This window comes from Dermacentor variabilis, chromosome 1, assembly GCF_050947875.1.
Source record: "Dermacentor variabilis isolate Ectoservices chromosome 1, ASM5094787v1, whole genome shotgun sequence".
In the NCBI taxonomy this organism is placed as follows: Eukaryota; Metazoa; Arthropoda; class Arachnida; order Ixodida; family Ixodidae; genus Dermacentor; species Dermacentor variabilis.
In genome coordinates this window covers 144,864,861-144,891,982 of record NC_134568.1, presented here as the reverse complement: position 1 = coordinate 144,891,982, position 27,122 = coordinate 144,864,861, and the positions used below count along the sequence as shown (strand labels likewise).

General features: G+C 44.9%; 1 protein-coding gene across 3 annotated transcripts in view; it reads right to left on the bottom strand.

Annotated features, from left to right (window-relative positions):
- LOC142585952 (large proline-rich protein BAG6) overlaps positions 1 to 27,122 on the bottom strand; it is a 238,728-nt gene that overhangs the window by 108,531 nt on the left and 103,075 nt on the right. For all 3 annotated transcript variants that reach the window (XM_075697086.1, XM_075697094.1, XM_075697101.1), the window contains exons 14-15: positions 16,588 to 16,840; positions 5,909 to 6,192 (exon numbers count right to left, since the gene is read on the bottom strand). In XM_075697086.1, coding sequence (XP_075553201.1) covers positions 5,909 to 6,192; positions 16,588 to 16,840 — 537 coding nt within the window. The remainder of the gene's footprint in view (positions 1 to 5,908; positions 6,193 to 16,587; positions 16,841 to 27,122) is intronic.

Below are 27,122 nucleotides of genomic sequence, written 5' to 3'. Positions count from 1 at the left end.
TGTGTGTTCTGGGCGTGCAGGCCTTGCACGAGTAAATGCGGCAAGTCTATGAGGCAAGTGGTCATGCATTGAAACAATCTGTATTATCAGTGTCCAAATAATCAGTCTATCAGTCAGCAACTGTAATATCATCCCAGGAAGTCCTGCTCATGCGCGAGCCCCGACAGGACTTCATTTTTGCTAAAGACCTTGCACTTCACTAAACGCAACAGTTAGATGCACTTCAGAATCACATGCATGGATTGTGTGGGAAGCACAAAGTTAACAAATCATGGATTTTCTGCTGCGACTTGCTCTGTGTGATGTGATCAATTAAAGGCTTGGAAAGGTTTGTCAGCATTTTATGCATTACCAAATGATAACAATAGTTGCTTATAGAAATAATATTTCCGTGGCATGTCAACACTGTTATAAGTGTGTATGACTAGAGTTGTAAACAAGTAAAAGATGGACGCTAGCTAGCATTCGTGGCTGATGAAGTGCGTGGCACTGGGTATGGCCCCCATAATCCCTTTGTACTCTCATGCAAAGCAAGCCTGTGGGCTAATGACAGTTATGCTTGAAACATACAAAATTATGGCAGGCATTCTTGTTCATCAATTTATGGCCCTACTAGGTTGTAGGATTTTATTCGTAAGTGCTTACGGAGAAGGTTTAGTACAAGTGTTCTAGGAGCCTGTAAGGCAAGGACAGCTGAAACATAGAAGCCTGGCTTAGACCCCCAATGGGTCATATTTTTTTTTTTGCTGATTTAAATCCTTCAGAGTGACTTATTTTGGGAAAAATAGAAAGCAAATAATTTTTTAGGTGACATTATAGCAACGAATTTTTTAAATGCATGCAGTGTTATAAACCAAGACGTCCCGACGGAAAGCTTTTTGAAGACATTGCGTTATATCAGATTCTGCACGACAAGACAGGCCCTGAATATAAGGACGTGGAAGTGACACCCACTACTTCATTCTCCTCATCTATGAATGCAGCAACACCGCACCATAAAGGAGCACACCATCATGATTATGATCAGTGGCAATGACTTCATCTTCATAAGATGCGACTTATATTAAGAACGAAGCATGAACAACGTAAACACATTGCCGATCTGTCAGCAGACGAAGGAAAAAGCACGCAACACCTCACACCTACACACTGAGTAAAAGAGAGGACGCGAGATTTTCATGCTGTCACATGGCTGCTGCAGTGGCTCGCCACCAGTTGGTGCGGCTGGACTGTCGCAGCTGCATTTTAACACCGGTGGCATGCTGCACATGTTTTTCTGCTAGTGTGACTGGGACTTAAGCTTGGGTCTTGCTGGTCAGAGCCACCGCTGCGTGATTTGGCGCACTGGTGAGTATTGTTGGACTGCAGTATGTTCAAATTAACTGTAGCAAATGCTTGTGCATTCAAATTAACGGACATTTTCACCAATTACAATACACATAACTTTTACGGGACCACAGTGTCAGTTCGAATAAACCAGAAGTTCAAATTAAGGGTGTTCGAATGAACAAGATTCGACTGTATTGGGTTTATTGTTGAATACATGGATAAACTAGCACAATTAGGTTTTCACAAATGTAATAAAATTCACCCGACTTATTTTAATGCTCTAAATAGGTTTGGCACAACTAGAGCCCATGTTTTGTAATGTTCTATTTCATTTTCCATTTTTATTATGTGTCCCGCTGAGGGCTCGATCCCAGCAAACGTGGCAATTCAGTGGCCTCCAAACTACATCCAAACCAATGAACAAGCGCTATAAAAATGGAAAATAACGTGCATTGCATATGGCTCCACAGACATGTGGCCATAGTGAAAGGAAAGCATACCATGTGAACACCAGAAAATAAACTGTCATGCACACCCGTTAGAAAAACTAAGCCAGGGAGAAACTCGCAGTAATCAATTGTTTGATTGCAAGACCAGATTCTAGCATTCTTGTGCATCTTGTAGAAGAAGACGCAAGCACAACAGTATCACCAGTTTGCGTGCACCAACCTGTAAAAAAAGTATAGTCGCACAGCTATGGGAGAGCAATTGGGGTGAATATCTCGTAATGGTTTGAGTGATAAAAACGAGGGAGAAATCAGTTTTCCTGATGCCCGTAACTCAAAACGATACACGCCAGAATGCCAAATATAAAGTGTGCAAATGTGGGCGTGACCAAACAGCAGTAAACTAGGCAAAACAGGAATATTGCTGAACTGCAGCCGTGACAGCCACCAAAGCAAAGTGAACTTCTGGAAGCCAAGGGGCAGCATCACAGTAAGAATTTCAGATGCCTTCTAGATGCTTTTTAATACAGCCATCACAGAATATATCCAGTCAGGGCCAAGATTTGTTCATTTTGGTCAGAATGTTCATTCAAAACGTAGTGAAAGGACCTGTTAGACATGTTATTTGACAGTCTTAAATTATAGGGTTAAATATCCCTCTTTGGAATTTTTTTAGCAGCTTAGCTTGTTTTCAAAGACAGTCTGTGGTCAAGACGCAGCTGGCCTACAGTTGGTAATAACGTTTGCCATAGGGGGGGGGGGAAAATGCACTTGACTTACTTTTCCATCAGTAGCACAAATAAGGCGGCCTGGACTACTACCAGGGGTGAATGAACATTATTCGAGGTTTTGAATATGAATCAAATAGTATTATTATCAAATATTATCATTATTATTATTATTATCAAATAGTATTATGCACTAACTATATATATTTGAAAAGAAACTATTTGGTATTTTCAAATACTGGAAACTAACAAAATATTTTGCAACAAACTACTGTTATTGCTAGCGTTCTCAGTCTGCTAAACAAATTATCATAAATTGTATAAGTGAAACAGAATCAAAAGCTTTTCAAGCAGTGCAGATACAGAATGGGTAATGCAAGCTATGCTGTAGTCTGTCATATAGTGTCTTTGCAAATCTAGTTAAGTATGTAGCAGGTTTATTATGGATCACATCCATGTAATCAATCAGGTAATTGAGAAATCTACAGAGTACAATCAGCCTTTCTATATGGCTTTCACAGATTATGAAAAGGCATTTGATTCAGTATAGATACCAATAGTCATAGAGGCATTATGTAACCAAGGAGTACAGAACGCTTACGTAAATACCTTGGAAAATATCTACAGAGATTCTACAGCTACCTTAATTCTACACAAGAAAAGCAGGAAGATACCCATAAAGAAAGGGGTCAGACAGGGAGACACAATCTCTCTAATGCTATTCACTGCGTGCTTGCAAGAAGTATTCAAGCTATTAAACTGGGAAGGCTTAGGAGTAAAGATCGATGGCGAATATCTCAGCAACCTTCGGTTTGCCGTTGACGTTCTATTCAGCAACACTGGTGACTAGTTACAACAAATGATTGAGGACCTTAACAGAGAAAGTAACAGTGGGGTTGAAGATTAATATGCAGAAAACAAAGATAATGATGAATGGCCTGGCAGTGGAACAAGAGTTCAGGATTGCCAGTCAGCCTCTAAAGTCTGTGAAGGAATACGATGATGATGTGTGGTGTTTTTTGGCGCAAGGGCCAGGTTTGGCCAAAGAGCACCATGACAAATGGTAATGTTAAAGTATTATGGAAGATGTGACTTGGCTGTAAAGTGGCCTAAAAACAGTCGCAGTAAAGTGCGTAAAATCTACGTGCTATAAAATTATGGCGATGACTAATGACGAATACTATGAACACTAGAATGCATTGGGAAAATGATGCAATGTACAAAATATGTGAGATGCTAAAATTTTCTAAGAGCACTACTGCCTCGCCAGAGCCCTTGAACCCAAGGGACGAGAGGCATGCGCTATGCGAAACAACTATCACAGCGCTATCCTCTATAGAGAGGAGGCGCTATGAACATATGGACTAATTACATGTAATACAACATCTTTCAGGAAACCTAGGACTGCGCTGGTATCAAAGAGCGGTTCTGCACCGAGTAACATAACAGGATCAAGGGGGAAGTGCTGCCGCTATGCTAAGGGAAAATGTTTCTTTCTCTCATATTCGGCTTCCCGACACTCCAGGAGGACGTGGAGGACGGTCAGCCTCTCCCCGCATCTACCACAGGTTGGAGGCTCATTTCTAGTGAGTAAAAAGTTATGCGTGCCAAAAGTGTGTCCTATTCTTAGACGACAGAATAGGACATCTGTCCGGCGTGATTTTGTAACAGGAGGCCAGAAACCTAATTGTGGCTTTATTACATGCAGCTTATTATTTGTTTCCAGGTCCCACAAGCGTTGCCAGTAGTTTCGCAGTTTCCTTCTTAAGAAAGGTTTCAGGTCTGTGACAGGGACTGCAGCGGTAGAATTGACAGTGTGTGATGCAATTGATGTGGCCATCTGGTCCACTAGAACGTTACCCTGGATGCCCCTATGGCCAGGCACCCAGCATATAATCACATGCTGGTTAGATACATATGCTTTACATAAGACGGAATAGAGTTCAATTATTATAGGATTTTTGTGCTTACAGAACGACATCAAAGACTTCACAACACTAAGGGAGTCCGTATATATAACTGATTTTTTTAGTTTTGATTTCCTTATATGTTTCACGGTCGACAATAATGCGTAGGCCTCAGCCGTGAAGATACTAGTTTCCGGATGCAGTAAATCGGATTCCGAGAAGGATGGACCGACAGCTGCATGTGACACCCCCTTGCGTGACTTCGATGCGTCTGTGTAAAACTCCGTGCAGGAGTGTTTGTATTGCAGTTCCCGGAAATGCATCTGGATTTCAATCTCTGGAGCATGTTTTGTAACCTGCATGAAAGATATATCGCATTTTATCATCTGCCACTCCCAGGGAGGTAGCAGCTTAGCTGGAGGCATTAGGCGGAGCTCGAGGAGTGGGACATGCATTTCATCACTAAGCTCCCTCACACGCAGCGAGAAAGACTGTCTTACGGAGGGACTATTGCGATTACGATTGCGATTACGGAGGGACGATGTCATGTCATTAACGGTATTAAAACACGGATGTTGAGGATTTGAGTGGACTTTCAGAAAATATGCTTGGCTGATGTATGTTCTCTGCAGATGAAGTGACCACTCATTCGATTCTACATATAAGCTTTGTATGGGACTCGTTCTGAAAGCGCCAGTGGCCAGTCGGATTCCTAGATGGTGCACTGGGTCTAGCATCTTTAGTGCGCTCGGGGCGGCAGAGTGATAAATCACGGCACCATAGTATAGTCGCGATCGAATGAGGCTTTTATAGAGATTCATTAAACACTTCCTGTCACTACCCCATGTAGTCTGGGATAGAAGTTTCATTATGTTCATTGTTTTCAGACATTCTTCTTTAAGATGTTTAATGTGGGGGATGAAAGTGAGTCTGTAGTCAAGTATAACACCTAGAAACTTGTGCTCTTTGTTAACAGGTATTTGTTGTCCGCCCAGTTCTAAGCAAGGATCTGGGATCATTCCTCTCTTTCTTGTAAAAAGGACACAAGAGCTTTTGTTAGGATTGATCTTAAATCCATTCCTGTCTGCCCACATTGACACTTTGTTCAGGCCATGCTGTACCTGTCTCTCGTATACAGCGAGGTTACAGGATTTGAAAGCTATTTGTATGTCGTCCACGTAAACAGAATAAAGGATTGCCGGTGGTAATGAAACGCGAAGCGTGCTCATCAGAGACTCGACAGAGATCTCTGCACATCTCTACAACATGTGGTGTCAAATACGCACGAAATATTGAACATAATATTGGCGCTGCACATGTATGAGGAATACCCTCAAAGGTTTAACTAAGAAGCGGCAGGCTGGTTGCTCAAGTTATCCGTTTAAATTTACATAAGAAATTCAGGACCACAGACATTCTACAAAAAATTCGGGATTCCCAATTAACCATTACAGAGGTTTTACTGCACCAATTCAGATACACTCATAAGGGGTTTTACCTGCGTTGGTCCCTGTGGTGCAGGCCGGGCACCCTGGCTGGTATTACCTCCGCTGCCCACCAGGTGGCCTGTGCCACCCTGACTGTGTGTCCAGAAAGAATTGCATGGAAGGCAGGGATCAAATGAGCTGCCTAACGCACCACCAAGGGCTGTGCCCAATGGAAAGCTCAGCGGCGCTAGGCCCCTGAATGGCCCTGGTGATGCACGAGTGCCGGTTGTTCCAGATGACGTGGTCACTGTTGCTGCTCCTGTTGTTTGTGCACGAGTTTGGGAGCTTGCCGAACCTGCATCACAAGAATCAATCTATCTTTATTTTAAGTACACAGCAGTAATACATAGGGCCATTTGCAGAAGCAGGTCCCAAGTTTACAGTCAGCAATAGTCATCTGAAAGTTCCAAGTGCGACTAAAGACGACGAGCAAAACGAGAACAAGGTAAAAGCGGTAGCCAACGTTTCGACAAGTGGACTTGTCTTTTTGAAAGCGACGTATGCTTTTCTGAGGGCAGTAAAAATAGGTAGAATTCTTCTAAAGGGGAGAGGGCGTAAGGTGGGTGGGCGAGGCAATGATCGAGGATGTGTTAGCAGCGAGGGTGTAGAATTGCTAACCAAGGGGTGCTTTTCAACGAACGTGAGGGAATGTGCGGTAGCGCCGTGTGTCAGCTGACCGCACTTTTTTTCGTAGAAGAGGCCTGGACGACGAAGAGGGGGGGGGGGGGGGATCATGGGATTATCTGCTCCACTGGAGGTCAGTGAGCTTTAGTCTCTTTGAAAGAGAGAATAAAAGAAGCGGCAGAAAATAGTGCTCGTGGTAAAAAATTACTAAAATGAATTCAATATATAAACTAGAGAAAATTACACAGATCCCACGCACTGCGGGAATCGATGTAAGCGAAGCTTTCCGTGCCAGATGCTTTGACTGACGATAATTAGCCGTGATGTTGATGGATAAAGCTTAATTTCTTTAATGTTTTGTGTAACACGATAGTGGTGAGCTTATGTTAAATGTTACCTTCCATGCATCACTGTTATTTGTCTGCGTAGTACACAGAACACACAGGGAGAGGTGTTTGCTTGAGGCGTTGTTGTGAGCCATATTTCAGAACCTCTGAGAGGGTTGAGCATTGTCATTGCCTCACATGGCACATCCCACCGGGGCAGAAATATTAAACTTGAACTGGATTATGGGGCTGTACGCACCAAAACCACAATCGGATTATGAAGCACGCCGTAGTGGCGGACACCGGATTATCTTTCACATGTCCCAAAATCTAAGTGCATGTGCGTTTTCTATTTCGCCCCCATTGATATGCGGTCCCTGCGGTTGAGATCAAATCCGCAACCTCTAGCAATGCCATAGCTAAAAAGCTAGTGCGGCAGGCACAGAAGTATTGATTTGATGGTCGACCACTTCTGTAGTGTCGTAGGGTCACCTGTACCCTGCGGTGTGCTTTAGTTATTGCAGCTCTGCTTCTGCATGGTCTGCATAGTTTGTCCGCTTTACATATTTGCATGGTGTTTATTTTTCAGAAATAGCAGCAACGTACTGTACTATACCTTGAATTTAAGCTTATCCTGTTTCCCAGCAACCGCTGTTGTATAGTACAATAAAACCTTGTTAAACCGTACTCACTTAAAGAGTAGTTTCATTTTAAAAGTAGTAAAGTCAAATCCCCGAGTCAGCGGCTATTGAACATAATGTGTTTTGTGTCCGCATAAACCGTACCAGCTTGTTGCGTACGTATCGGTTAACACGTATTGTTTCCACTTTCCGTCATGCAAACACGGTGGTGCGTCGTCTCCATCGGGTCGCCCAGCAGAACAAGCCTCAGAGATGGGAACCGTCTATCGGAACAACGGCCTCCAAGCGGCCTGTGTGGTTGAGCACGAAGCCACATCAACATCATTTCGGCGCGGTGCCAGAGAGCGTTGTCTTTATTCCGTAATAAAGTTGGTTTTTTATTCTATAATGGCATTGTGGCATCTTGCAAACGAGGGCTTGCATCATGCCAAAACTCGGATAAAAGAAGACACCGGGTGCTCAGCATTGAAGAAAAATTAGACATCGTCCATGCTGTCAAACATGACGCGAAGAAGTTGGCGCTGGCACATGACAGGGATCTCCGGTTGACTATGGTGTGTGACATATGGAATGTAAAGTTGCTCGGCAGCGCTGCTGCCACTGCGAAGAGATGTCGGCTAGGAGGTTCGACTTTTCGCCATCGCCATCGTCGCCTAGCAACAGTGATGAGGACCACACGTAAAGTTAATGGAAATGAAATAAATAAATAAATTAATGGAAATGAAAGTGGTTGAAAAAAATTGGCTGAAGGCTTAGCTTGGTTAAGCCTGGAAGATTGCGAAAGCAATACCCTTGGCTGCGCCTTGGTTCGGCTGATGGTGTGGACATGGTTGCCCTTTGTTAAACTTATGGCTATACATTATCCGCCATAGCGCAAGGCAGCGCACTGACACTTGCGAGGAGCCGAGCTGTAGCCCCATTTATTCTCCTAGCGTGACGTCACACCAGCAAGCACCCTCTCTCGGTAGCGCCGCAGCAGCGGCATGCAAGCCTTCGCCTCCACCATCGATGCCGCGAGCTGGGGCCCCGTCTCTCGGTCTGGCGTGACGTCACACCAGCGAGCGCCCTCTCTCGGTAGTGCCGCAACAGCGGCGTGCAAGGCTTCGCCTCCACCATCGATGCCGCGAACTGGGGCCCCGTCTCTCGGTCTGGCGTGACGTCACACGATCACATGACGCGTAGCTGTGTAAGGAGGCACCACGACCACCGATAGGCCGAAAGTGCGAGCAGTATTGCTTTCACAATAAAACAACTTGCCGCAGCTGGGAAACAATCCCACGTCTTCGCATTGCGCGTGCAATGCTCTACCAATTGAGCATCGCACGTGTAATGCGAGGACGTGGGATCGATCCCTATGTGTGGCCAGTTGTTTTTTCATCCATGTTAATTTCCATTAGTTTATCATGTTTTTAATTTGGTTATTAAGTATAAGTAATTTCCCCTATAACAAGTAATTTCCTTGGTGTGTTTGTTGGCTTCTTATATTATTAAAAAATCAGGCCCCTCGGTTAACCCCCTTTCTTCTTGTTCATTATTATGCACATAAAAAAAATTTTGTAATATGGAAATACAGCTTTTGCAGGACCCTTGTACACAACGTAACAAATTCACGTAAGATATAAAATGTCATTTCGAATTTGTCCGCTTTCACTGATCTAATGGATTCCATTTACAGAACCGTGATATCTGCTCTTGATGCAGAGCTATTAATTTGTGAACTTCAAGCTTCTGTTTTTCTCAAACTTTCGAATTTTTGAAAATTTTTTAAACAAAATTCAGGCTCTATATCGAAATTCCGCTTCCAACAATCGCTATAATTGAACTTTCTCTGAAATCCAACAGATTTCACTAAAATTGGTCCAGGGGTTATCTAAGAAAAATGTTCTTGCATTTGACATGTATTTGAATAGGCCGCGCTGTAGTTGGGCCCGAGCTAAAGCTTTCTATTAAAGGCGAAGTGTAAGTGTCCTCCATCTTTCTGATGTACCTGTCACTACAGTGAAACATCGTTAAACCGTAGTTGGCCGGATCTCGGAAAAAGTACGTACTAAACGGTCATACTGTTTAACCGAATTACCATGAGATCGCCCACTTACCTGTCGAAAACGGAACTCAGGGAGAGTGCGATGAAAGGGGAAAAAAACATGCAGTATTTATTCACTTCGTGCGACAAAAGTGTTATTTTCGTTTGATGCCGCAGCACCTAGCACGACGACAGTGGCCTCAAACTTGCTGAATCTGCGTGCCAACTTTTCAGCCAGCCCCATCTTCTCTGCAAACACTCGCACGGCAGATTCCTCGTTGGCATTACGTATTCTGCGTGCAAGCACGCAGTTCTGTTGCAGAAGTCCCGGGGCGCCTTTTTCATTGCCGGGTGCTAGAGTTCGGAATACTTTTCGTTTGGAATAGTTGCGTTATCGCGCCCTGTTCTCGTCGCGACGATTGCATTCATGACGCTGACGTAATGAGCAGCTTCTGCCACTGTCGGGACTGAATCGCCCATGCTGTCGCTTTCCCAAAAGGGTTTGGGTGCGAGCTAGTTGGTACGGATCATTCATATTTAAAACAGCACCAAAAAAACATGGACAAGGGAGGACACAGGACGAGTGTGTTTTTTTGGCGCTGTCCTAAATATGAATGTCGCCTTCCGTGTCATCTTCATCACTGTCGCTAATCGACACTTCAACAACAGAGGCAACGATGGCGAAAAGTCGAACCTCGTAGCCGACATCTCTTCGCCGTCGCAGCAGCGCTGCCGAGCAGCTCCTTCGCATTCCAAAGGCCACACACTGCAGTCAACAGCAGATACCTGTAACGTGCTAGCGCCGACTTCTTTGTGTCACGTTGGATAGCACAGACGATGTCTAATTTTTCTTCTATGCTGAGCACCCGGCGTCTTTTTTATCCGAGCTTCGGCATGACACGAGTCCTCTCTTGCAAGACGCCACAATGCTTTCTGGCACGGCGTCGAAATCATGTTGATGTTGATGTGGTTTCACGCGTAAACGCACAGGGCGCATGGAGGCCATTGTTCCGATCTCTGAGGCTTGTTGTTCTGCCGGGCCGCCCGATGGAGACGCACTGCCGTGTTTGCGCGACGAAAAGTGGAAACGCTACGTTTTAACCAATGCGTACACAATAAGCTGGTACAGTTTATGTGGATACAAAACGCATTATGTTCAATGGCCGCTGAGCCGGGGATTTGACCTTACTACTTTTAAAACGAAACTACTGCATAAGCGGGTACGGTTTAACGAGGTTTTTCTGTAGTTTATTGATAGAGTAAAACCTCGTTAAACCGTACCCGCTTAAACAGTAGTTTCGTTTTAAAAGTAGTAAAGTCAAATTCTCAGTTCACAACAAGTTCACAACACATACACAAACTGCAGCTGATAATGCGCGTCATGTTGGCGCCCCCCAAGAGATATTTCTGCGTACTGTAGTTTCCGATGCACCAAAAGGCTTCCCTGACGACCTTATGAACAGTTTTATTGAGGGTGCCGCCATTTTGCGATCACAACGCCGTGTATCGTCCGGCGCCATGCTGGTATGTGAAATCGCGCTGGAAGGTGATCAGCAAATGCGCTGTTAATACAGCAAAACCTCGTTAAACCGTACCCGCTTAAACAGTAGTTTCGTTTTAAAAGTAGTAAAGTCAAATCCCCAGCGGCCGTTGAACATAATGTGTTTTGTATCCGTATAAACCGTACCAGCTTATTGCATACGTATCGGTTAACACGTAGTGTTTCTACTTTTCGTCGCGCAAACACGGCGGTGTGTCGTCTCCATCGGGTCGCCCGGCAGAACAACAAGCCCCAGAAATCGGAGCCATGGATCAGAACAACGGTCTCCAAGCAGCCTGTGTGTTTGCGGGTGAAGCCACATAACATCAACATCATTTCGGCACCGTGCCAGAGAGCGTTGTGGCGTCGTACAAACATACACTCGTGTCATGCCGAAACTCGAATAAAAAAGACATCGTTCGTGCTATCGAACAAAGAAGTCGGCGCTGGCACGCGATAGAGATCTACTGTTGACTACGGTGTGCGGCATTTGGGATGCGATGCAGTTCCTTGGCAGCGCTGCTGCGACCGCAAAGAGATATCGAGTACGAAGTTCGACTTTTCGCCATTGTTGCCTCTGTTGGTGCCGAAGTGTCGCCTCACGACAGTGATGAGGACGACATGGAAAGTGACAGCACAGGCGATTCAGGCCCGACAGTGGCAGAAGCTGCCAAAACGTCAGCCTCATGAATGCAATCATCGCGACGAGAACATCACCCCCCAATGAAAAAGGCACCCTGCAACATCTGCAGCACTACCGTGCCCGTGCACAGAGAATATGCAACGCCAACGAGGAATATGCCAGGCATGTGTTTGCCGAGAAGAGGGGCTGCCTGAAAAGCTGGCTCACAGCTTCAGTAAGTTTGAGGCCACGGAGGCTTCAAACGAAAATAACACTTTTGTTGTGCGATGTGCATAAATACTGCATGTTTTTCCCTTTCATCGCACTCTTTCTGAGTTGCGTTTTTGACAGGTAAGAGGCCATCTCATGCTATTTCGGTTAAGCAGTACTACCATTTAGTAAGTACTTTTTCCGAGCTCCAGCCAACTACGGTTTAATGAGGTTTCACTGTAGTAGGGCTTTCTTGCCTTCTCACGTCACCTCCCCCCCCACTCCCTTGTATGGGAACTGCCTCTTCTCCTCCCTCCTCCCTACAGTTCTATCTACGTCTCCTCTGGACTCCCACCTTAGTAGAAAGGGACACCCTGCAGTTTCTGCAATGCTTCTGAGGGGAGTCACGGATAATTACAGCTGTCAAGAGGCTAATATGGCGACACCCGGGGAGCTCCAGAGGGCATTGTGCACATTCGACACCATGGGGTGACAACAGTTTCTCCCATCGCCTTTCTTATCTGACTGGGTCCTGTCATGTATACACATGCTCTGAACGACTTTCACGGCTTGGAGGCCCCAGCAGCAGCCACGGCAACCACAGGAGCATTTCCCACAGCAGCAGCAGCGGGAAAGTCAAAGGAAGAGGCAAAGAAAGCTTCGCTTTAAAAAAAAGAAAGAGAGGACCACTAAGCAACCCAATGAAGAAAAGTAACATGCCTGTGCGGTACACGCAGCAGTCGCAGTGTAAGCTAGAGGAGCAGCTCCATAGGAGCTCCAATTTCGCACCACGCACTACAGGGTCTTCACGGCTAAGTTTCTTCACATCGTTTTCATGAGAAGGATTTGAACTGTCCGCCTGGCATCGACAGCAAGCTGTGGCTTGCGCTGCAGCTTGTCCTGCTCTTTGCACAGCGGTCTGCTGTGACCAATGTTGCCTGGTTGCAGCCGCGTGTGTAGCTCTACGATTCACTTTTCAGCAGCGGTTTGTACCTTGCGAGGAGGCGCCATAACATTTATCGAAGAGTAAACACAGGTATCCAGACTACATGGCGCTTATATCACATCCCATGATCCCTGGCCCGGTACATTGCTGTTGATGATGATGCTAATGGTGGTTTATTGGCATCCCCGTCGAAACAGGGTGGTGACAAATAGCCGCCTAGCCTGCTTGAGTTAACCAGGTCCAGCTACGCACAGCATGCATGTTATATGCGACTGGTACGTGTTGGGGCAAGTGGTGCAATATAATGGAACTGCAATGCAAAGTTTGTACTTATCGACGCTACGCAGCACACATGTCACACCACGTGTCAAACTGCACGATCCGATGCTAATGATATAATGATGATTTAATGACATTTTCTTTGAAACGGGATGGTGAAAAACAGTCCCCCAGCCTGCTTGACTTAATCAGGTATAGCATACATGTTTTTCATTACATAAATATTTAGACATCTTAATAATCCTTTTCTTTCTCAAGATTTCCCTATTCACCTTGTACAACTACTTATGCAATCGTTACAAGAGGTGTCTCCTGGTGTAATAATATGCAACTGCAATGCAAAGGGAGCATGTATAGACGCTACGGAGAGCACATCTCACATCGCAAGGCAGGTGGCACGATACGATGATAATGATTCACTGGCATCTCCTTTGAAGCTTGGCAGTGACAGTCACCTAGCCAAGCCTGATTTAATCCGGTGCATAATATATTTTCCAGCCTTCTTGTATACATCTCCTTAAACTTTTTTCTTCGCTGAACCTTCTTAACTGCCTTGTACCACTACCTGTGCATCTACTACATGGCATTCTACTTGGTGTAATAATATACAACTGCAATGCAACATGTGCACGCATCGACGCTACGCGGCGTGCATGTGACATTGCGCGTCCCCTCGTGTGCTAGGACGCATTTATAGGGCATTTTTCCGCGGAATGCTAGCAAGCGCTGTTGTGGCTAAGTGGTAGAGTATGCGACTCCCACGCAGCAGACACGGGTACAAACCCAGTGGGAACTGCGGTTTCATTTTTTTCTCATTCCCGGCTATAGCTGCTACGAACACCAGACAGCAGCCGCCGCTGCGGGGCGGCGGCAGAGGCGGCCGCCGCCACTGCCGCTGCCACTGGACACCATCGCCAACTGAAACCGCTATTGGATGATCCCATAACAGCTTATGCTGTAATAACTAATTGCTGTTGCCTATAGATTGGAAATTTAGTCTAGCGAATAGATTCTAAATCTCCGTTTGAAACGTTTATGCCTATTGGTTACAATGTCTTGAACTTATGGATGAGGCATGCTTCTCTGTACCATATTTACTCGCATATTGAAATGATCACACATTTTTGTAAAAAAAAAATTGAAGCAAATTCAGGGGTGCAATCATTACGCGGTTTAAATTTCCCACGAAAAGAAACATTTTCTTTTTTCATCCCGCATTTGCTGCGGGATTACAACGGATCAACAAGCAGACGGCTTCTGTTTTCAGTGTGGGACACCAAAACAAAAATGGCGGTCCGCAGAGCAAGCCGAATGCGCCGAACAAAATTATTTTTCTTCTTGCGAGTACATTATGCATTGGAACAGTTTCTTCCATATCAGTAATGAATAATATTGTTAATATCGGCAAGTTTGTAGCAAACTTGCTGCAAAGTGTAGCCATGTCCACTTTGAGGGGACAGAAACAGAAATGGGTACGCTTAGCTGCCAGTGACAGAAAACATGGCGGGCATGCCATGTTTTCTGTCACTGGCAGCTAAGACAGGACATCTGCTAAGGGTTTCTGCTAAGGGTCGGCGAATATCTTAGCTGCGTTACAAGCGTCAGCGTATGAGTAGGATACACTTCTAACGTATCAGTGTAAACGTGGCCACTATCGTTGCCGTTCGCGACTTGTTGCGTGCCCACAAGTACAGACGAGAAGAATCGAAAGGCGTCCTTTATGTTGTTGTTGTTGACCAAAACCATTATGAAGCCTACAAATAATAAAGCCGACGCAAGTTTGGCTGTAGCTTTTTTTTTTTTTCCATGGAAGTGCGGAAAGTGATGAATGAAATGGGGCATCTGCTTAAGAATGTTGGGTTCGTGTAGACCGCTTGGTATGCCTTCAAGAGTCGCTCGCATAGCATTTGACAGTATTCAACAGATGGTAAGCGCGATCATCCTTAGCTAGACTTCACACACAACATATCGCTACGACCAGTTCAGGGTGCGATCATTGCACAGGAAAGAAAGAAAATCGAATTTTGATGACAAAATTCAGGGCTGCAATCATTATGCAAGTGCGATCATTATGCGAGCAAATACGGTATTTTCTGTCTTGCGCAGAACGGAAATTTGACTGTAGGATGTAGACTTTAAGTTCATCAAAGTTGTGACCTGGTTGGTTGAAATCCTCGGTAATGGCTTTGAAAAGTTTTTTAGCTGTGTCCACGTGATGTCCATTTAACCTGACGTTCATTGATTGTCCCGTTTCACCCATATATTGTTTTTTTACAGAAAGAACATTCAAGTATATAAACTGCATCGGAACTAGTGCAAGTAAAGCTACTGGCTTTTTCTTCAAATAATCATATAACAAACTCTAGGGTTGGCTTAGATTCGAGGATTTTTAAAAAAATGTGCCAGTTTGTAATTGAAAATGATAAATATGGTGCAAAGCTAGCGCCAACTAGGAAAGTCAGTAGCGCAGCCGTTACTAGCCGCACCAGTAGCCAACTAAAGTACACGAGCGACGTCGCCATTTTGACCTGTCGTATCGGCGTGCAGCGTGGCGTTATCTTAGTGGCACCAAACAGGGGATGCCACTATGCTGCTGCTTTCAAACGAAAAGTTGTGCTAGCCGCAGAGTTGTACTAGCCGATCACCAAACGTTCAAGCCGGACGGAACTTCAGCATTGATAAGAAAAACGTATGTCGTTCGACGGGGCAACAGGAGACGCTTTATACGTGTGCCGCAACGAGATGACAGTTATAAAGAAGATAAGCACGAGATAACAGAGGAGCTGTTCACCGAGATCGCATCACGTCTCGATGCGTACGAGCCGTGCCACACTGTCTGCGCATGCGCGGGCGAGCTTGCGTGCGCTTACGAACGCACGCAGGCGCGAGCTTGCGTGCGTTCGTAAGCGTACGAAGCTAGCAGCGATGATGACGTAGAGTGAGCTCGGCACGTTTATATTAAATAAATGCTGTTTTCATTTTGTGACCACTCTCCTCACTTTTTTGTTCGGCCTACATTTGAGGCAAGTCTTAATTTTTTCTGGCTTGGGACATTCGGGGGTCCGCTTAGAATCGGGGCCGGCCTAGATTCGACTGAATAGGGTAGTTTTCACTTCAGACGTATAACTATTTGCGGTGCTTTTAATCTTAATGTCACTTTGAAGGTGCCTGCAGGTTTTGCATCTAGGGCGACAGCATGCTTCTATTGTGGGGGAATGATGTCGACTGACTTTTGCATGCACTAACATGTCTTTATTGTTTCTGCTGTGGCGATAGGTCACCCTTGGTACCACCGGGAATGTTTTTCTCGGACACTCGTTACGTGATAATATTGGGTGGCATTTTCGTAGGATGTTGTTTAATATGCATAGTTATAAGGCTCAATGAGGCATAAATGTACTATTAAAGCCATGCAGATTCTATGCACTGTAAGAACCAGTTTAGGCAAAGCCTAGATGTGTGTGGTAGCTTGGTCTTACCAGGCTGGCTCGAGGGACCCTCCTCAACCGTTGAAGAAGCAGAAGGAATAGTATTCTCAGGTTGATCCACAATACGATCCAAGGGTGTGGGAAGGTCATTGATCACTGCCGTGGAAATACTGTCAATGGTGATAGACCCTGGTCCAAGCTCCATGAACACTACTGGGCTTTGAGCTGTCAGCAGTGCAGGGCCCGTAGTGCTGAAGGGACCAACGCCTCCAGTAGTAGGAGATGTGCTGCTAGACGTTGGTGCCTGCAAGTAATAAATGAAGTCAAAGGCGCTGGCTTCACAGTTTTTTGGGCACGACAGGAAGACACCAACGTGTGAATGAAAGGTGCAGGCATCATGAAAAAAACACTTGCTTCAACATCGTAGCAGATAGATTGAAATTGCATTTTTGGTTTGCAGTATTAGGCTCAAAGTAGAAGTTAGCGCCAACACAGCGTGTCTACCAAGCTGATATTCCAGGTTCGCTGAGTTTTCCAGGTTTTCCCTGATTGTCCTAGCAAAATTCCCAGAATGACACAGAACTTTCACTGTCATTCTCTAGTAAGCATGTTAAAAAATAAAAAGCGACTTAATCCAATTTGAATAGAACTTGAATTCAAAGGGAGTGGTTAGCAAAATACACAGCGAATGAAATATATTTAAAAAAATAGTAAAACCCATTGCAAATCGAGTCGAACATTCTCAAATAAAATAAAAAGGAGATCTGTATTTATTTATGCGAATACCTGCAGCACTACCAGGGCATTGTAGCAATCGTTCCTTCTAGATGCATATAGAAGCAAATATTTTTGAATATGAACTATTTCGATCAACTGATAGCATGCTCATTGGTTTGAAGCCCAAACTTAGTCACAAGTGAGATTCTCTCGCAACAGCCACTAAGTCAGCCTCAACTGTCCTGATATACTCTCTGCCCGCGCACAACGCCTCAGTGCTGCATTTTACTGCTATGATGAGTTTATTTAGGTTTACATGAGGGACAGCTGCATCTCGGCATCAGCAATCACTGTATTTTGTGCTCAAGCTCCTTCAAAGAAGCGGCAGCATGCTTCCTTTTCCATCCATTCCTCAATGTGTAGGTTACTTGTGTCCTTGTTCTTCCACTGCAAGTTTGCCACACGGACCATTTGAAGCATCCTCTTGGACATCTGTACCGTCACCGTCCCGATTTTTGGGGCTCCCTAGGGGCCATGAACATGCCCGAAAATCGGGCAGTCAGAAAACGATGAATGCATGTCTTTTACTGCTCTTAAGGACTCAAATCGCCACAGGCACATCTGAAAAAGCTCTGAAGGCCTGCCAGTACACTTGTTAGGCATATCGGTGCTCGTACTTTAACAGGAGATGGCAGGTGCACGCGAGTATAATTAAAGAATACATATTCTGTCCCGTGACAATTGCCCCTTCCCATGCTTGTTATGCTTCACTGTAAATGTTTTGCGTATGCTTCGCAGCGTAACATTCCTGTATTGAGGTGAAGTTGACTTTCGGGAACTGGCATTATGCAATGCGTCGTGCTTTCCGAGCTTCGAAGCCAATCAATCGCAAGGATCACAAAGGCGGAGTCGGTGCCATTGCTGACAGCGACAAATTCTTTCAATGAAAAACACGCCATGGAACGGCAAGATTATGAATAGCAAACGTCGAAGCAGCCAGTTCTAGCATTGCCACGGTGATGACTGCGGCTGCCAGAGGATCCGCGTGCGAGTGTGCCGGTTCGAGGCGGCGAGGTAATCAAAATGGCAGAGATGTTGGCTTTGTTTAATGCCATTTTGGACTTGTGGTCCCAGCAAAAAGTCCGGAAAATCGGGCAACCGAAGAGTTCTCACGACTGAAATTTCAAACGTTCTTATACATTGACCCAATGGGGTACGTGGTGGTTCCGCAAAGCTGTCTGAATAATAGGGTGTCTGGAAAGACTGTCGTTAACTGCACACCGGCAACTCCTTTAGCCGACGACACGACGTCAAAGACCATTCATTACGATTCCTCTCTGTTACTCGAGCCAGCATTACCGCCACTTTCGTTCCTTGTAAATAAAATTACAGCTAATTTTGCCTGATAGAAGCACAAATTCCCTGAGTTTTCCCTGAGTATTTCCAGACTACTCAAAATCCCTGAGAATTCCCGGTTTTCTCGGTTGGTAGACACCCTGCAACAGCTTTATGGACTCTGTCCCAAATAAAAATGCTAATGTAAAGAACATGCCTCTAAATGATGGAAACAAGCAGAATCTTATCCCTTAAGAAGAAGCTTTACCTTAGCAGGTGCTATCTAAATACATTGGAATGGGGACATGGTGTTCAACATCCACTGAACCAATTATGATGAGGTTAGTAGCATTAAAAAAATAACACTGTCAGAAAAAAGCCTTTCTTCTAGCCCATCAATACATTTACAAAAATTCCTGGACTAGGAAAATGTCTTTTTGAAATGAAGCATCATGTTTAAGCAATAAAAAGCATATCAGAATTCTGTAAACTGTATCTACTGGGGCATCTAAAGTGTAAAAAGATTGATATATTCTATACCACTCTGAAATATACCACTAATTTATGAGTTGGACCTCTGCAGAACTAAAAAAAACAATGCAATAATATGTAAATTACACAGTACAGCCTCACTGATACATTCCTGTTTGTTACATTTCCCCAGCTATTTTGCTCTGAAGCCTTACTCGCGCTTAGTTTCCAGAGAGTTGTGTATTAGCTTCCCGTTTGTTGCGTCTAAATGGCTCATCACTGATCCGGCCTTGCCCGTCAACAAGGGCACTGCTGCCCTTGTTGATCACCCCATGTCACCAACGAAAACAGTCACTGCAGAAACTGCCATGTGGCATAAAAGTATCGCCCTCACTGTACTCAGATTGTCATTGTTTGCTGATCTCAACATAGCTCATGAAGTTGAAAGCCATGAGCTGGTGGCTGAAGGCATGAGAGGTTGCCTCACATTCACATTCCCAGACACTGTCTTAGGAGCTTTGATATTATGTGCGGTTAGTTTTACTTTGATATACAGTCAAACTTCGATATAACGAAATTCTCAATATAACAATGTATTTAACTTTTCATAACCTGTTGTCAATAGAACACCATGTACAGCAGAACTACGTTCATACATTTTGGAAAAAAAATGCGAGAAAAAAACATACTAACTGGGAAAACGTACAATTCGAAGTAACTAAAACATTTTGGTAGATTGAACTATTGTTGACATCCATGTAATGCGAAGCATCGTGCAGATCGTTGCGGCATGAGATGGCGGTCGAGCTAGTGGTGCCCAGCGGCCTCAGACAGGTTTTGTTGTTTTCGCAATGCGCTGTGTTTTGAGAGGGCGAGGGTCAACTGGAACGAAATCGAGCTGGTGGGCGATGCCAGATGGCGCGGAAGCGAAACGTAATGCCCACATTGCGCTGCCTGCAGCAGAGAACCGCGGCGAGTTTGGATTATCGCCTACTAAAGCGTGCAGAACACTACCAATGGCACTACGCACCACGCACTGTAAAACAGATAGGTGAAGATGCATATCGCAATCAGTTTGGCAGCAATAGCTGTGAAAGCAGCGTGCGATGACCGGGGCAGAGATTTGCTGGTACCAGAATAAGAAAATGCACACTTAAGGTTTGTTCGGTTCAGAAGAAGGTGCATGGCACCACAAACGAAAAGGTGCAGGGGGTGCCAGTTATGGTGTGCTGGGCCGCACCCACTCGCCGCAAGGTTCAAGGGTGCACTGCACCGCGGCGGCACCTTGCCTTGCACCCCGTTCAATTGAGCACGGGGGTGCAGGGTGCACCGCTGCACCTCGGGGAATCGAGGGTCTAAGTGGAGTGCACCGTAAATAGGTGCAGAAGGCGCAGAGAAATTTGACTGAATCGAACAGACCTTTATTTTCACGTGAGACGGGCGGCTATATACTATTATTGATCGCGCGCGCCTCACGCCTTTTCTAGTTCGCATGGGATATGGTGACCTGAAAACGTATACAATCGATCGCAGTCTGCAGCAGGAAACGGTGTCGCATTTTGGTTATCCCCTAATAAAAGCGTGCGCTACGCTTCCGACGGCACTAAGCACTGTGAAACAGATAGGCGAAGATGCTTAGGTATCACCACAAGACTGGCGGTGATAGCCGTGAATGCCGCGTGTGACGACCCCAGAGAAGATTTGCTTGTACCGAAGTGAGAAACTGAGTGCGTGCCGGCATTTTCAGGTGAGACGGGCGGGTGAGTATTGCGGTGAAGCTGCGGCGGCGGGCAGCTATATACTGTTCGATTGTGCGCGCCTTGCAGATTTTCTTGTCTACATGGGATCTAGCGGCTGGAAAACTATCATCACATTTTGGCGACACACTGAATGTCTGTGCCAAAAAATTGTTTTCCGCGAGCATATGAACCGGTCAAAAATGAGCGTAGCTCTATGGGGTCATTTTTTGTGTTCCCGATTGCAAGTACTGGCGCCGGGAAAACATACCTAACAGGAACGTATCAATGAGGGTCTACTTAGAACTTCAATAATACGAACTGTGTTTGTATGTGATTTCAATATAACAAAATTTCACTGCCGCTGCAAAGGAATACCGAGAAAATAAATGGAAACTTCCGCGGACGCAGATGGTCAGATGATTGAATTAGAAGTGGCTGCTTGCGAACACACCTCTGTGCGACAAGAGCGAACGCTGAAGTGGAGCTGCATCATATTCCATATACAGTCCAAGTGCGACAAGATCCTATCACGCCCCACGCACTGGTGGAGTGAAAGTGTGCAAGGGTGAGATTAGAAAGATGGTGGATTCACGAGTGACGCCTTTCTGCATGAGCAAAGGGAAGGAGAGGGAGGGGAGCAAGCTCACGGTAACGCAATCAAGCGATGATAAATATGGTGCACAGCTATCGCCAACTAGAAATGTCAGTATCGCAGCCGTTACTAGCCGCACCAGTAGCCAACTAAAGTACACAAGCGATGTCGCCATTTTGACCTGTCGTATCGGCGTGCAGCATGGCGTTATCGTAATGGCACCAAACAGGCGATGCCACTATGCTGCCGCTTTCAAACGAAAAGTTGTGCTAGCTGCAGAGTTGTACTAGCCGATCGCCAAACGTTCAAGCCGGACGGAACTTCAGCATCGATGAGAAAAACGTCTGTCGTTTGAGCGGGCAACAGGAAACGCTTTAGGCGTGTGCCGCAATGAGATGACAGCTATACGGAAGATAAGTGCAAGGTAACAGAAGAGCTGTTCACCGAGATCGCACCACGTGTTGATGCATACAAGCCATGCCACACTGTCTACGCATGCGCAGGCAAGCAGACGTGAGCTTGCGTGCGTTCGTAAGCGTACGACGCTAGCAGCGATGATGACGTAGGGTGAGCTCGGCACGTTCATATTAAATAAATGCTGTTTTCATTTTGTGACCACTGTCCTCACTTTTTGTTCGGCCTATATTCGAGGCAAGTCAATTTTTTCTGGCTTCAGACATTTGCGGGTCCGCTTAGAATGGGGGCTGGCCCAGATTTGAGTAAATACGGTATGCAACCACATACAGTAAACCCTTATTAACTTGAACTCTGATATCTCTAAATATCAGTTAACTAAGTCAGAATTTTTTTCTGGCCGTGGTGTCAACCTGCGTGTTTTTCCCTTATCTCGATGATATGTGGTGTTTAATGGCGCAAGGGCCAAGTATGGCCAAAGAGCGCCATGCCAAAAGGTAATTTTAACAATGTATTGTGAATGCAGTGGACAGTGGATTCATCATGGTAAATGTGACATGGCTGTAAAAAGGCCTAAAAACTGTCGCTGTAAATGGCGCAAAATAAATAGGTACTAAAATGATGACACTGATTAGGGCATGGACGATGGCGATTGGGTTTCATTAAAAAACATGATGGAACAAGACAATGCATAACAGTGATAGTAGAACCTCAAGAGAGCCCTTTTATTAGAAGGACTTAGTCGTGTGCTAAAAATTACCTGTCCAAATGATTTTGAGAGTATCTGTTTCCAATAAAAACAGACTTATTTCATGTTAAAAAGTGGTTCATCACTAAGAAAAAATGCAGGGTGAAGAGGTGTATTTTCATGATATGCAGAAGGAAAATACTTTTTCCTCTCTGTTTCTATTGCAGGGCACTGAATAGGAACATGGAATACTGTCAGACTACTGCCGCACTTACTACAAGTCGGGGGATCGCCTCCAGTCAAGAGATAAGAGTGAGTACCGTATGTGTGGCCTATCTTTAATCGGCAAAGAATTACTTCCTTGTAACGTGCTGTTTTCCCACTTATCCAGTTCCCCAGTTTTTGTTTTATTATGTGAAGCTTATTCATTACTTGTGTATCCCACTTGCCTTGCCAATGATTCCTTAATTTATGGCGTAGAAAAGGCTTTAGGTCTGTGGTAGGGATCGGAATATTTCCATCTCTGTCGCTAAAAGTTACTGATGTAGCGCTTTCGTCAGCTGCTTCGTTCCCTTTTATACCTTTGTGACCGGGTACCCAGCATATGACAATCACTTGATTGCACATATAGAGGGCGCACAATAAGTTATACAGCTCATTCAAAACTGAATTTTTATGTTTTTGTGAACTAATTAGTGCTCTCACGACACTTAATAAGTCTGTGAAGAGAACAGCCTTAGCGACGTTTGTGAGCCTGATGTGTTTAATAGCCGAGAGTATAGCGTATGCTTCCGCTGTAAAGATGCTTGTGTATGGGTTTAGTGACCCAGATATTGAAAATGATGGTCCAAGAGCTGCGTAAACAACACCATCAGCAGACTTCGAAGCATCCGTGTAAAATTCAGCACAGGAATACTTCTCTTTTAGTTCAAGAAAATGTGATTGTATGTGAGCCTCAGGCGCTCGTTTCGATATTTCTAAGAAAGATATGTCACATTGAATAGTTTGCCACTCCCAAGGCGGTGGGAACCGAGTAGGAGCCATTGGGATATTTTCTAGAAAAGGGATGCCTGTTTCTTTTGACAGTGCTTCCACTCGGAGGGACAGAGGAGGCCTGATGGCTGGGCGGTTACGGAATAGCCTGGCAGTGGACAAGTCGCTAATTGCAAAATGACATGGATGCTGAATATCTGATTTAACTTTCAAAGCGTAAGAGAAAGATAAATATGCTCTTTGCAGATGAAGAGACCATTCGTTGGATTCAGCATACAGGCTCTCTACAGGACTAGTCCTGAAGGCACCTGTAGCAAGACAGATACCCAAGTGGTGAATCGAATCTAACATCTTCAAGGCACTAGGCGTAGCAGAGCTACACACTATAGCACCATAGTCAAGACATGACCTTATCAGACTTTTATACAGGCTCAAAAGGCATCTTCTGTCACTTCCCCAGGATGTACGGGACAAGAGCTTTAGAAGATTCATTGTCTTCATGCACTTCACCTTCAGATATTTCAAGTGGGGGATAAATGTTAATTTAGTGTCTACTATGAGGCCCAAAAATTTATGTTCATGGCTCACTGGGAGCTGTTGTCGATTAAGATAAATAGCGGGTTCAGGTAATATACCTCTTTTGTTCGAGAAAAGAACACACATGCTTTTTTGTGGGTTTAATTTAAACTCATTCTCGTCAGCCCACATTGACAATTTGTTTAGACCAAGCTGTACATGTCGCTCACAGATGGAAAGACTACACGATTTAAAAATCTATTTGTACGTCATCTACATACACAGAATAAAACATTGTACGTGGTATGATAGTGTAAAGTGAGTTCATTTTTATAACGAATAGAGTGCAGCTAAGCACGCCACCTTGTGGTACACCTGTTTCCTGCGTAAATAGACGAGATAGCACATTACCAATTCGGACGCGGAACGTGCGGTTAGACAGGTAACTTTGGATGACATTCAGCAAATTACCTCGGACTCCAATTTCGGCCAGGTCACGGAGAATTCCGAACCGCCACGTGGTGTCGTAAGCCTTCTCCATGTCAATAAATACTGACAAAAAGAACTGCTTATGCACAAAAGCATCGTAATTATTCGTCTCGATGCGGACAAGGTGATCAGTTGTGGATCTACCTTCTCTGAAACCACACTGTAGGGAATCTAATAGTTTGTTACTTTCAAGAAAATGAAGGAAACGCTGGTTAACCATTTTTTCAAAGAGTTTACATAGGCAACTTGTCAACGCTATAGGCCTATAGCTGTTGACTGAAGTTGGGTCCTTGCCGTCTTTTAGTATTGGAATAATTATTGCTTCCTTCCATGCGGATGGAATGTAGCCGGCAGAGTACACAGAGTTGAAGAGTGACAGTAGTGTTTTGTGGGTTTCAGAGTGCAGGTGTTTGATCATTATATACAATATTCTGTCACTTCCTGGAGCGGATTTGTTACAGCCATTGAGCGCAGCCTGAAATTCCGCCATGCTAAATGGGCGGTTGTAAGGTTGGTTGCTATTTCCTTTCCGACCCAGAGGCAGTCGTTCCGCTTGTTGCCGGTATCTCAGAAATGTATCTGAATAGTGGGATGAGCTAGAAATCATTTCAAAATGTACCCCTAGAGAGTCTGCTTGGTCAATGAGTGTCTCTCCTTGTGTATTTACCAATGGTAGAGGATGAGTTTCGTGGCCTTTTATTTTGTTTACCCTGTTCCAGGCTTTTCTTTCGCCTGTATAAAAATTAATACTAGAGATACATTTTGCCAGCTTTCCCTTTTGGCAAGGCGGCACGTTCTTCTACCTTCTCATTTTATTTTTTTGAAGCTCATCAAGTTCTCGGTAATTGGGCAGTCGCGAAGGCGACTCCAAGCCTTATTTTGTTTTTTGCAGGCTTCCTTACACTGCTCATTCCACCAAGGAATACACAGTTTAGAGGGTGATCCATTTGTTTGAGGGATACATATTGATGCAGCATCAGTTCTAAATGCCGTCAAATATGATACTCTATCATCGATTGAGAGAGTACAGATGTCATCCCAGGTCAAATGTGTCAGCTCTCTGTATCATTTCCAGTCAGCACAGTCGACCTTCCAATGTGGCAGATGTGGGGAACACTTATCGCCTTTTGTTAACTTTAAGAGAATTGGGAAATGGTCACTCCCATATGGATTTTTGATCACGTCCCACTCCAGGTATGGAACTAGTGTACTTGACGTTATACTTAAGTCAATGGATGAGAACGTTTTGTTCGCCACGCTGTAGAATGTGGGTTCTTTCTTGTTTAGTAAGCATGCATTGGAGGATAAAAGGAACTTTTCTAATAAGCGCCCTCTCGTATCACAACGAGAATCTCCCCAGAGGGTGTTATATGCGTTTAAATCACCTACTACAATGTAAGGTTTGGGGAGTTCTGCGATAAAGCTCTGGAATTCTGTTGTGGAAAGTTGATGGCATGGAGGGATGTACAGAGTTAACTGTTACTAACTTATCAAATAGCATGGCTCTGATTACCACTGCCTCAAGGGGTGTTTGCAGATGTAAATGTTGGCAGGCGATACCTTTATCAACTGACCTTTATCAACGCTGACACTTGAAGCATCGGCGCGGTTTGGGGATGTATGGTTGTACGCGAAGTTTACAATATCCGGTCTCTATCGAATCAGGCAGTTCACTTGTTCCAAACGTTATTATTACATGCTTTGTTGGGATTTCCTTGTCATCGCGTCTTAACTTAATTCGTTGCACCTTTACAACGTTTTGGTCTTGCCATCCATCCAACAGCTCGCTTTCACTGAGTTCAAGGAGGTCGTCATCAGAAATGGCACCACGCACAGTGTTGATTGACCGGTGGGGGGCCCACAGAGACAGGAATGTCACCAAACGCAACAAGTTTAGTCAGTTTGCTGTATTGAAGCTTGTCACGCACTTCCAAAAGAAGGTTGCCGCTTCCCATCTTAGTTACTTTGTAACCAGAGCTGATTGCTTCTGTCACATTTTGCAACCACAAATGGGGATATTGTACGGACTGTCTTGGTTTCATGTTGACTATGTATTACGTGTTATTTGGGAAATATTTCTTTTGGTTTCATCAGAAAGTTGAAGGTTTCATCGGTGCGCCCCCTCTTCAGGGAGCGATCAGGGAGTGTGGGAAAATTTGAAGCCATATATAGGATTACTGTGTTCGGCAGGGATGCCCGCCGCCTACCTCGGAGCCCAACCTGGGGACCGTCACAGGATTAGAAAAATTCTATTCTGCGTACGCCAGCCGTACGTTCCCACTATAACCTAATATATATATACCCAAGACTAGATATATTACACAAGGTTAATCCTTGCTGCCAGGAAATAGGAAGTTAAAAGAAATGAACCGAAGACAGGAAAGATGGAAAAGTGGGAGCGAAAGACGAAGATTGGAGAGGAGGACAGGAAAAGGCGACTGCCGATTTCCTCCAGGTAGGTCAGTCTGGAGGTGCCGTCTATGTAAAGCCGAGGCCGAAGAGGTGTGTTGCCTCCGCCGTGGGGCCTTAACGGTCCAAACACCCAGCATCAGCTCAACCCCCAGGATCCCCCCTTTCCCCAGACACGGCTAAGCCGCGCACGGCTACACACGGGAAGGTCCAACCCTCGTGT